An 11626-nucleotide genomic window follows, 5' to 3' on the forward strand; every position below is an offset into this window, starting at 1 on the left:
GAGTTAGGTAATGGGTCCTTAGAATGTGACACCAAAAGCACAAGCAACCCCTGGGTCACACCCCCACACACACACACACAAAACAAAGGACTCATCAAAATTTAAAACTTTTGTGACTGAAAGGATACCATCAAGAAAGAGAAAACATTCCATAGACTGGGAGAAAATATTCACAAATCATATATATATATCATATATATATTTGATAAAGGGCTTGTATCCAGAATATATAAAAAACTCTTCTCCTACTCAACACTAAAAAAACAACTCAGTTTAAACATAGGTGAAGGGCTTGAATAGATATTTCTCTAAAGACTGCATATGAATGGCCAATAAGAACATCATTAGCTATTAGGGAAATTCAAATCAAAATCATGAAGTATCACTTTACACCCATTAGGATAGCAGTAAGCAGAATGATGAACAATTAAAAGTATTGGTGAGGGTATGGAGAAGTTGGAACTTTCACACATTGCTGGCAGGAATGTAAAATCCCTTTGGAAATTAGTTTGGGAGTTCGTCAAAAAGTTAAAGCATTAGCATATGACTGAATAGTTCTCTGCTAGGTATATATCTAAGAGAATTGAATATATATGTCAACATAAACGCTTGTACACAAATGTTCATAGCAGCATTATTCATAATAGCCAAAAAGGGGAAGCAACTCAGATGTACATCAACCGATGAATGAATAAAAAATGGGGAATAGCTCTACAATAGAATATTTCATAAAAAAGAATAAAGTACTGATATGTGCTACAACACAGATGAAGCTTGAAAATATACTAGGTGAAAGAAGCTAGACACAAAAGAACACATAATGTACCATTCCATTTTTATGAAATGTCCAGAATATACAAATTCATAGAAATAGAAAGTAGATTGACAAATTAGAGGGGAAATGAGGAGTGACTGCTAATGTGTAAGGTTTCTTTTGGGGGTGATGAAAATGTTCTAGAGTTAGTTGGTGATGGTTGCACAACTCTGAATGTACTAAAAACAACTGACTTGTACACTTTAAAAGGGTGAGCTTTACAGTATGTGAAATACAATTCAATACAGCTGTTATTTTTTAAAAAACTAAATTGGAATAAAAACTTGTAGTGATGAACTTTTTCTCATTTTGGGCATGTAGCTTCGAGCAAATGCTCTCATCAAAAGGGGCAGTATGTACATGCAACAACAGCAGCCTCTGCTGTCTACTCAAGACTTTAATATGGCTGCTGACATCGACCCTCAGAATGCAGATGTTTATCACCATCGAGGACAGGTAAACCTATCTTCTTACCAAGAGTTCTGACCTTTGCATTTAAAATTTTCTTATTTCTGATATCTGTGAACAAAGTATCACAGTGGTTTACAGTTTGGTTTGGCATTTATTCCCATTTGAACATCTGTCCTTATAATTTTTATATTGTTAAAAAAGGGAAAGAGAAGGCTACAAATTTTAGTCAGCCAGTTCAAGTTTTTCAGGTGTTTCTAGTTTAGAGGTTTTCAATGAGTAAAACATTAAAAACATTTAGCGAGCATTTTTAATTAATGCTAGAATCAACAGAATGATTTTTGTGGGCTTCTTGCTATAAGGAAATAATTACTCTAGACTATCCAAACAATAAAAAAAAATTCTCTTCTGAATGGAGTTCTGATCTGCATGTTTGTTTTTTAGTAAAAAAATATATATATAGTGGAGAAAACAATTCCTAATTTTAGCCTTATCTGGGGAAAACATGGATATATAACCTGCTTGTTTAACATGACTTCTTGAAATGCATTATGGTGTGAAGTATGGGCTATCCATATGATAGAAAGGCTGGAGTTCTTTCTAAAGGAGGATTTTACCTAATATTTCTGTCTGAAGGGTACTAAGAAGCATTGAGATAACCTCTTTAAATTCTTTATATTTTGATACTTACTGGGTAGTAGCTTAAGATTAATTTGAAAGCTAGTTATCTGATGTCCGATCCGCTTTGAAATTTCAAAGTTAGTTTTCTAGAAAGGTTTTTTGCTTAAGAGTGATCAATATTTCAGTGCAAAAGTGGTAGGTTTATAGCGTTTTAAAAATTGGACACTTGTTTTAAGTTTTAAAATCTTTATTTTAAAATTATAAGATTTTCTAGATCACTGTTTTTAGAAAATAATTCTATATTGAATAATCGGTACACACTTAGCATTATGCTGAGCTGTGATAAGAGACAGTGCATACTTATGTAGTACATCTATTTGAATTGCATTTATTTATGTATTTTTTCCTTAGCTGAAAATACTGCTTGATCAAGTTGAAGAAGCAGTGGCAGATTTTGATGAATGTATTAGATTAAGACCCGAGTCTGCTCTGGCACAAGCTCAGAAATGTTTTGCATTGGTAGGTGCTACTTTCCTTTGTATTTTTCTAAACATTTTATTTCCCCATTGTTAATAATAATGAGAATCTCATTATCTACAAAGCCATCTCTCCCTCTGCCCCCGCCAAAGATACGTATGGGGGGAAATCATGTTAGTTTAGGGAAATAGAAGTATATACATATGCTCATTAAGGTACTTCTCCTGTGTTTCTCTGGACATATTATTTGAGCTTAGTCTTGATAGATATTTGTCCCTGCTTTTTATGCTCCCTTGAACAGCACTATTCTCCCTGCTTCTGTACCATAAACTAGTACAAAGAACAAAAGCATTTTGAGGAAATAACCGCTTTTTCATCTCGCTCTTTTAGAGTTATTAATATTCAGAAATACAAGCTGAAAATCAGGTAAAATACGTCCATTTATAGTGAAATATGAGATATTTCTAGTTAGCTCTATAGCTTGAGTCCTAAAAGAATTTTTTAAAGGATGAAATTGTGTCACAAATACATTTAGTCATGCACCTCTTAATGACAGTGATTTGTTCTGGAAATATGTTAAGCAATTTCAACATTGTGTGACCATCATAGAGTGCACTTACACAAATGCATTGTGTCATGATGTTGCGAAACTATGTCACTAGGCAATAGAAATTTTTCAGCTCCATTATAATCTTATGGGAGCACCATTATAAATGTGATCCATCATGTAAATTATAGATGAAAAATGTTATTAAAGGAACTTTATAACACTTTTAGTAAAGTTATAATAAATTAGATATAAAACCCCCATTTGTATGTAAAGTTAAGTTCTGACAAGTTAGGGTGTCTCTATTAGAGAACAGAACACCTTGGAATTGTATAGTGGCAGCGAGTCCGAACTGCACATGGCCTTTGGATCCCCTACTACTGTGCTATTTCCTTGGAACCCTGTTAGATGCAGCAAATTATGTTAGCAAATCACCTGCTTTCCTAGAAGTAGTTATGTCATTTTGTGTGACTTTTGTGGTTAACATTTCATGAGTTTTTAGTTCTTGATATGTGACAGGCTTTTTTGATTTCTTAAACAGTATCGCCAGGCATATACAGGAAACAATTCTTCACAAATCCAAGCAGCTATGAAAGGTTTTGAAGAGGTCATAAAGAAATTTCCCAAGTGTGCTGAAGGCTATGCACTATATGCCCAGGTAACTGTGATTTTTCATATTTTTTCAGTTGCCAAACCTTTTTTAAAGAACTGCATCTGTGTGCTGAATCCCAGTATGGAACTCAGAAAACAGGGCTTTCCTGGTTGCAGCTTTTGTAGAAGCAGATGGCTTTGTTTCTCCTTTGATTTTCTGGGCTCTCAGGATGGTCCTGAATCACCTCCAGAGCAGCTCCTATGTCATACAATTGAAAACTGTGGCCCTGAGCTCTTGACGGGGGAAGCTTAAGCAGAGCATTTGTCTCCTGTTTTCATTTGGATAGGATTTGTAAAATTTAATCACCCTTAGGAAAATTTGCTGTGTTCATTTGGTCAGAAAAATGTCTTTGGAGAGGGTTTTTTTCTGTTTTGATCATTGTTCTTTTAAATGGTTCGATAGCCTGTAACAGCTTATTTTAACTTCTCTTTGGTCTGTCTGAAGTTCTTGGTTTACAATTGAAGGTATAGGAAGAAAGATTTAAATTTGAATTATTTTCACTTTTTAACTATAGTCTGAAATCTTTGAAAACTTAATAATTTTAAATCATCCTTTAAATGAAAATGATTAGCTTCTTATAGCCACAAGTAAGACTTTTTTTTCTTCCATCTAACTGATCTCTGAATAACTATTTTCTCTTAGTCTTTTACATTAAAGGTTGCATTTGGTATCTATATAAACAGTCCATCTCAATACTCTGTATAATTTCTGTTCTATCTTATTTTGTTGTTGTTCTTCTTGTCGTTGTGCCAAAGAAATGTTTTCAGACCCAACTATCCACCACAGAAATAGGAAACAATTAAAAATGACCATCTGTGGTAGATCCTACCTCCAAATAAAAATTACCATTTGTAGTAGATCATACCTCCAAACCATTAAGGTTGCTTTTCTTTTTAATTTCCTTCATGTTATCTTTTGTCAGGTTAAAGGTGAAACTTTTTGTGAGAGTTTATTAAGAGTGAGTTTGACAAGACTGATTTGTGCTGGATCTGTTCTCTAAAAGCTCTATATATCACTGCATTATTAGAGATTAAAATTCTCTAATGATTCTTTGGGGTATGAAGTACAACCTAGAAAATCTTTCATTTCAGTTAGAAATAATTTTGTCTATTCAGCCTTTGTTCTTAGAATTCCTAGGGAGGATGGTGATAATAAAAAAAATGAAACATTGGTTGCTGATTGCATGCTCTATTGAATTAATTGTGAAAGCATGTATTACATAAAATTTTATAGAATGTACTGAACTTAAAATAGGACAGATGTACATTATAATTGTATGACATTTGTATTGAATAGGTACACTTGGGTTTATGCCTTATGTTAGGAACAAACCAGAAAGTGACAACACCATCTGCATCACTGAAATTCAAAAGGGCTTTTTGGTACAGATTTCTATAAACAGGTACAAGAGGAAAGGCCACTGAATAGCTTTTAAAGAAACCAATATTAGGAACAGCTCTCACAGAGCTTTCCTAATTGCACATTTCCCTGTCACTGTGCTACCTTCAGAATAGGTTTTGGCTTTCTTGGGCTGTCTTCCTGTTAGCACTAGCATTATTAGAGTCAGTTTGCACTAAAATTTCTATTCTTTGGTCCCTCGTTTCTGATTTTTGCTTTCCTATATATAGTTATGTGTAACTTATATGTGTACACACACACACATATCGTTATAGTATAATTTTTTTTAACTCATTCTGGGCTTAGATGCTGGCTAACTCTCAGTATTACAGGTTGAGCATGATCTGGTATCCACAATAATCAACGCTTACCTTTCTGTTATGGGATTACCCTTAAAATAGTTGATTCTAACTGTTTTTTCTTTTATCAGTAATTTTTAAGGAATGACTCTTGATAACAATACACATACCTGAACTCCTGCTTTTAAATGAATCTTGTATTTAAATTCTCTTAGGATGTTTTAGGATAATTATGAATAAGTAACATGAATGTCCCTGTGAGAACCCGATATTAGAACTGGCACCAAGAGTGGGATTTTATGTGTTCTACACTTTACCACATATGCTGTTGCATTTAATCACTGCCAAAAAGAGGACAGTTAAGATTTCATATCTATAACAAATTCATGTAAAAACTCCAGTAATTAAGTTGGAACATTCTAAGTTTGTATATTCAAACCATCATTCAGTAATAAATGGATAAATGAAGTAAATTTTAATAATAAGCAATACACTTTTAACTGCTTAGGTTGTCTATAACCTTAATATAACAAATATCTCCTTACCTAGGCATTAACAGATCAACAACAATTTGGTAAAGCTGATGAAATGTATGATAAATGTATTGATTTGGAACCAGATAATGCCACAACATATGTTCATAAAGGGTATGTATTTTTCCATTTGTTTGTTCCGGTAAGAAACTAGAATTTCTTGCATAGTAATAAGATGAATTTCTTTCAGTCACTGAAGAAGGGGACTGTGGTATAGGGGGCATCAGTGAGTTCATTGACAGATTTCTTAAAGCTATGGATGCTTCACTATTAATTTTTAAAATTTTACATTTCAATCTTATATAACAGTAAATATATTATTTTCACTGTCTTAAGGATTTCAGTTCTGAACATCTTGTCAAATGTTACTTGTATCAAAATAACATGTTTTTCCTGATTTTTGTATCCTTGAATTAGTGAAAAAAATCTTAAATTTATACAAGGTGAAAAAATTTAGCTTGCAAGGTAATAGAGCCTAAACTGTTAGACACTTTTTTCTTTTTTATTGAGGTATAGGTATACATGATTCAGTATTTATATTTATTGTGAAATTATCATGTGTAGTAACATGTTATATAGTTACAGATTTTTTTGTGATGAAAAAATTAAGACCTGTCTTAGCAATTTTCAAATGTACAATACAGTGTTATTAATTATAGTCACCATGTTGTACATCTTCATGACTTATTTATAACTGGAGATTTGTACCTTTTGACTTCCTTCGACCATTTTCACCCACCCCTCACTCCCTACCTCTGGTAGCCATCAATCTGTTCTGAGTTAGTTGGTTTTTTAGATTCTACCTATATGTGATCATACTGTATTTGTGTGTCTGACTTATTTAGCATAATGCCCTCAAGGTGCATTCATGTTGTTGTAAATGGCAGGATTTCTTTCGGACTCGCTGCCACTATACAATTCCAAGGTGTTCTGTTCTCTAATAGAGACACCCTAACTTGTCAGAACTTAACTTTACATACAAATGGGGGTTTTATATCTAATTACACAGGTGCACATGCTATGTTTTCTTTATCCATCGATGGACACTTAGGTGGTTTCATGGATACTTTTTTCATAAGGAATTTAGAGTTCAAAGCCAATATATTAAATTGAAAAATAAAAATTCGATGCTGATTTTATACTATTTTAGATTTTTCTTTTCTTTGTAAATTAAAATTATAAATTTACTGAGGGCAGAAATAAAGTCATGCACTTATATTCCTGTTGATACTGGCCAACAGTCCCATCTGACTACCTTTTTGTATTTGCAGTTTACTTCAACTTCAGTGGAAGCAAGATCTGGATAGAGGTTTGGAGCTTATCAGCAAGGCTATTGAAATTGACAATAAATGTGATTTTGCCTATGAAACCATGGGAACTATTGAAGTGCAAAGGTAACTTCTAGAATCTGTTCTTAGGAAATTTAGGGCAGCTCCATAGATATTTATCTTTTCATTGTTCTCATTACAGATAGTTCATTGTCAATATCCATTAAGTTTTTAAGTCTTAATGTTACACCCTTTGAGGCAAGCTTCCCTCAAATCTATACAGCTTTGATGTGCCTTGTTTCATTATTTTTCCAATTTAAAAGTCACAGTTATAAAAGTTGTTTAAATCAAGCATATGCATTACAAAGGGAAACATGTTCTCTAATACCTCCTGTGTGTTCTTTCCTCTTTTCACTTGTATTATTCCTGTTGGAGAAAAAAAAAAAAAGCCTGCTATGTGCTTAGGCAGTGCAGTATAGCTAAGAATTGGTATGTAGCCAGGTGCCAGAAGATCTGGATCCTGCTACAAAGAAATAATTAGCTAAGTAACTGGGCAAGTTGCAACATCATCTCTGAGCCCCTGAATTTTCTTTAAAATCAGGGAGTTGGGTAAGAATTTTTGCAACTATGATTTCCCGTAACTTACTGTTTTGTGTAAATGTTTATCTAGAGTTGTACCTGAGATCTGCCATTAACAGGTGACAACTGTTTATGTCATAGCATTCAGTGTAGTATACCGTCTTCATACTGGCATTGCCATCCATTTGAGTACCTACTCTAGGGCCAGGTACTGAACTTAAGGTGGTTTCCCAATATTATCTCAATTGATCTTGACCCCAGTCTTTATAAAGGTGGAGATTACATGATACTCAGTGTAGAAACTGATGCCCCAGACTGGTTGACAAAGTTATACATACAGTAAGCCAGCAGTAGAAACAGGATATTAGCCCTTATTTCACTAATACCAAAGTAACTGATTTTGCCATTGTCATTTGTCATGACCTAGTAGGAGTTGTCTTAATTTCCTGTCATTTAGCCTCTCCTGGAGTCCTGTCAGCTCCAGAGTAGGGAGAGTATATATATGGAAATTTTTGTGTTTCTTTTGAACCATTCTATATTGACAGTTACATGTAAATACTGTTTCTTAATTGCCAATTTGTTCATGAGAATGAAATATTCTCAAATTAGAATAGGACGAGGTAGCAGTTCTCAATCCTTTGTGAGCAAATCTGTGGACTTTTCTTAGAATACTGAGCATACAAAAACACTTGGCATTTAAATTATTTCTAGAGCTATCACATAGCCATATATTATGAGATTAAGTACAGTCACCCCAGAAGTACATTGTACTTCTTAAGACACTAACTGGCGTGCATATATATATACATATTAGAGACTTAAATATTTATTGTAATATTACATTCATATATTCATAGCTAATACTAGTTACTTAAACCAGGCCTTGGTTCTTGGTAAGTATATAAAGCCAAACTATACTTACTATAAGAGGTAAATTATATTTTTTTGACCAAGCATCTTTATCCATTTAATCAAAAAAAAAAATACTAATTACTAGGCATTTTACTAAGTTCTAAGACTTGAGAGTTGTCAAGAATCTAGTAAGACTGTGGTATAAACAAATATATGTTCATCTGACTAATGCATAGAATGACAACTACAAGAACAATGAAGAGTAGGAAATACTAATCATGAAGATATCTGAACTGTGCCTTAGGTGAAAATTTGACTAGAATCAAGCAAAGAGGTAAATAGATAATCTGATCATGACTGCAGGTGTAAGTGTACAGCACATTCAAGGAACTCAGGTAAACCTGTGTGACTGGAGTAAAAGTGCATGGATGGTGGGGATATGGTGGTAAGAGATAAGGCAGGAAGAAGGTGGCCTCACAGGCCTGTGAAGGTCAGGCCCCTAAATGCTATTAGTGTTCCGTGAGGCTGTCACTACTTTCTAAAGGAGCTTCATGATACAGGAGACACACGTAGAACATAAAACATAGGAACCAGACAGGAAGATTTAAAATAAGTCAATTATCTACTCTCACTGTTCTTATCTGTAAACCAAGACTAGGAGAGGTATAAGTACATAGTATTTGTAATAGTAGCTAACATTCAGTGAGTGTTTTCTATGTGCATTGTTTTGTTACAAAGAAGCATTTTATTAGTCTCAGTTGAAACTTTCAGTGTCAGACTCCCGAGACATCACTTTTACTAACTTCATTGCAGTCTTTGAGGTCCTTGTTAAATCTGAGACATTGAAAATGTTTGTTCTTTTAGAGGAAACATGGAGAAAGCCATTGACATGTTCAACAAAGCTATTAATCTGGCCAAATCGGAAATGGAGATGGCTCATCTATACTCACTCTGTGATGCTGCCCATGCACAGACGGAAGTTGCAAAGAAATATGGATTAAAACCACCAACTTTATAAAATAGGGGGGAAGGAGAATGACCTTTTTAGAAGTTTACCCTCCCTTCAACTGAACCCTAAAGACACTGTCATGAACTGTGTTGAATGGTGGAACTTAGTATTTCCGTTTGTGTTGTCATTCGTTACATCTTTCATGTTTAGATGTTGTGGGAGTGGCTGTTGAAGAAAGTGTGCAGTGTTGCAGCTTTTATTCCCTATGCAACAAAAGTTTAGAACTTGTTAAAGGGACCTTTAAGTTGCAAGGAGTACAAATGATAATTGGCCATGCAAATAAAAACTTTGATTTGGCTTTTGGGGGAGGGGGGGTGGATGATTATTATCTGGGTAATTTTGTCTCTGTGTATAATGTTATACAGTATGTTGGTTTTTAAATTAACATAGTTAAGTGCTGTAAAATAGGTTTCTTTTAGACTCGATTACTACCTTTTAGTTGATTTTTTTGAAAGAAAGTTTAAATGGGGATTTTGTTTTTAAGGCAGCAAAATTGAGAGACACTTTAAACTGTCAGCATGCACAATGCCTGATTATGCAGAACATTAGACTCTGGCAACTTTTAAACCTTCTGACCCTCTTCAACTCTAATGAATAATGTACATCATAAATGCACAACAGCTGATTTTCATATAGTAAATTATGCAGAAGCAAAATATTCTAATTGATATATGTGCTGGAAGACTGAGAATTAATGGGAGAGTGAACCAGGTAAAAGGTAAGATGAAATGGAAATGTGTTCATAATTGCCCATGGCCATTTTCTCTAGTAGGTACCACTTAATAGTATACTTTTTAAAGAAAATGCAGGTTGGTTGTATGTATAAAGATGGAGTAAGTGTGATATATGGGAATATTTAATTAGCTTAAACTTTCTAGTGAGAAAACTGTTGGTAAAGTTCAGAAAGGCTATAAGTCTTGGAGCCAGAAGCACAGTATTTCTTGAAGTGACAAGTTCATTGCTTCAACTATGGTTAAATGTGCTTAAGGAATTTTGAGCCAGCATTTTCAAAGATGCCAAGGACATGTGAAATGCTTTTTAGTTTTGAGCTAACCTTGGTCTCTAACTCGGGATGACTGCCCACCCTCTTCCAGGTCTTTGCTAGGGATACTGACAGCAGATTGTTTTGTTCGTTTTATCTTTACCTTACCATCTTACTTAGAAATCACCATGTTTTTTTTCTCCCCATTGTTACTTTTATAGACGATCCTTTTGCTTATATGCTAAATATTTCCGGTGGTTGTGTTCTTAAGGAGTCTCTTGTTTTGAGGCATTTGGGGTTGGGAAGAGGTTTATTCAAACCTGAGGAAAAAAAATTCAAGCCTTTAGTTATACTTTCCTGGGAATGAAACCTTATTAAAGTTTACATTACTGGGAGCAAAGGAGCATTTTAACCCTCTTTAAAAGGATGCTAGAGACTAGTAGAAATGACTCCCTTCCAAAGTCAGAGTCTGGAAAATACTGAGGGCCCCTCTAATTAGTGGGGGCAGTTAACATAATTTAAAATGACTTGGATAATGGAAAGTACGAGAGTTCTGCATTTTAGTTCTTATATTATGTACGTACAATGACAAACCCTGAATACAGAAATGTATTACATCTCTGAATAATCTGACTTTAAAAAGTTTTTATTTGCATGGTTATATTTACATTAACACTGACATTTTCTTCTACTTCTCTCCCTTCCTACCCTTTGGAGTTGGGTAGAAAAACACACAAAGGAAACTGAAGCATGTGCCATTCAATACTGTCATTCCAAATTGTCATGGACTATTGCCTGTTCTGAAAAATATCTGAACCTGCACTGAGAGCTGCATCTGTCTATCTTTTCTTTTGTAAATGACCTCACATGTAAATTCACCAAATAAATACTACATTCAAGCTTTTCTATATTTTAATTGTATTTGCAAGCCTTAACACACTGTCATAGAATGAATAACGGTCCCCCAAAAGATACCCACATCTTGATCTTGGGACCTGTGATTTTTAACAGTATATTGCAAAAATAAACTTTGCAGGTGTGATTCAGTTAAGGATCTTGAGCTGGAAAATTATCCTGGATTATGGAAGATTTCCAGTTTGGGTGCCAAAAGTTAGACACAATATAGTGTGAAAACACAGGTGAGAGTAATGAATTCTGCTAGGACTTGAAGGAGAAACAAAATGTAG

The 11626-nt window shown here is 34.1% G+C and overlaps 1 protein-coding gene across 1 annotated transcript in view; it reads left to right on the top strand.

Annotated features, from left to right (window-relative positions):
- The window catches only part of TOMM70 (translocase of outer mitochondrial membrane 70), a 34565-nt gene extending 23216 nt beyond the window's left edge, over positions 1-11349 (top strand). Inside the window, exons 7-12 of the mRNA XM_016144703.2 lie at positions 1136-1270; positions 2255-2362; positions 3409-3525; positions 5766-5863; positions 7021-7143; positions 9313-11349. Coding sequence (XP_016000189.1) covers positions 1136-1270; positions 2255-2362; positions 3409-3525; positions 5766-5863; positions 7021-7143; positions 9313-9466 — 735 coding nt within the window. The 3' untranslated portion in view covers positions 9467-11349. The remainder of the gene's footprint in view (positions 1-1135; positions 1271-2254; positions 2363-3408; positions 3526-5765; positions 5864-7020; positions 7144-9312) is intronic.
- The last annotated feature ends 277 nt before the right edge of the window (positions 11350-11626 follow it).

This window comes from Rousettus aegyptiacus, unplaced genomic scaffold, assembly GCF_014176215.1.
Source record: "Rousettus aegyptiacus isolate mRouAeg1 unplaced genomic scaffold, mRouAeg1.p scaffold_m13_p_4, whole genome shotgun sequence".
Lineage (NCBI taxonomy): Eukaryota > Metazoa > Chordata > Mammalia > Chiroptera > Pteropodidae > Rousettus > Rousettus aegyptiacus.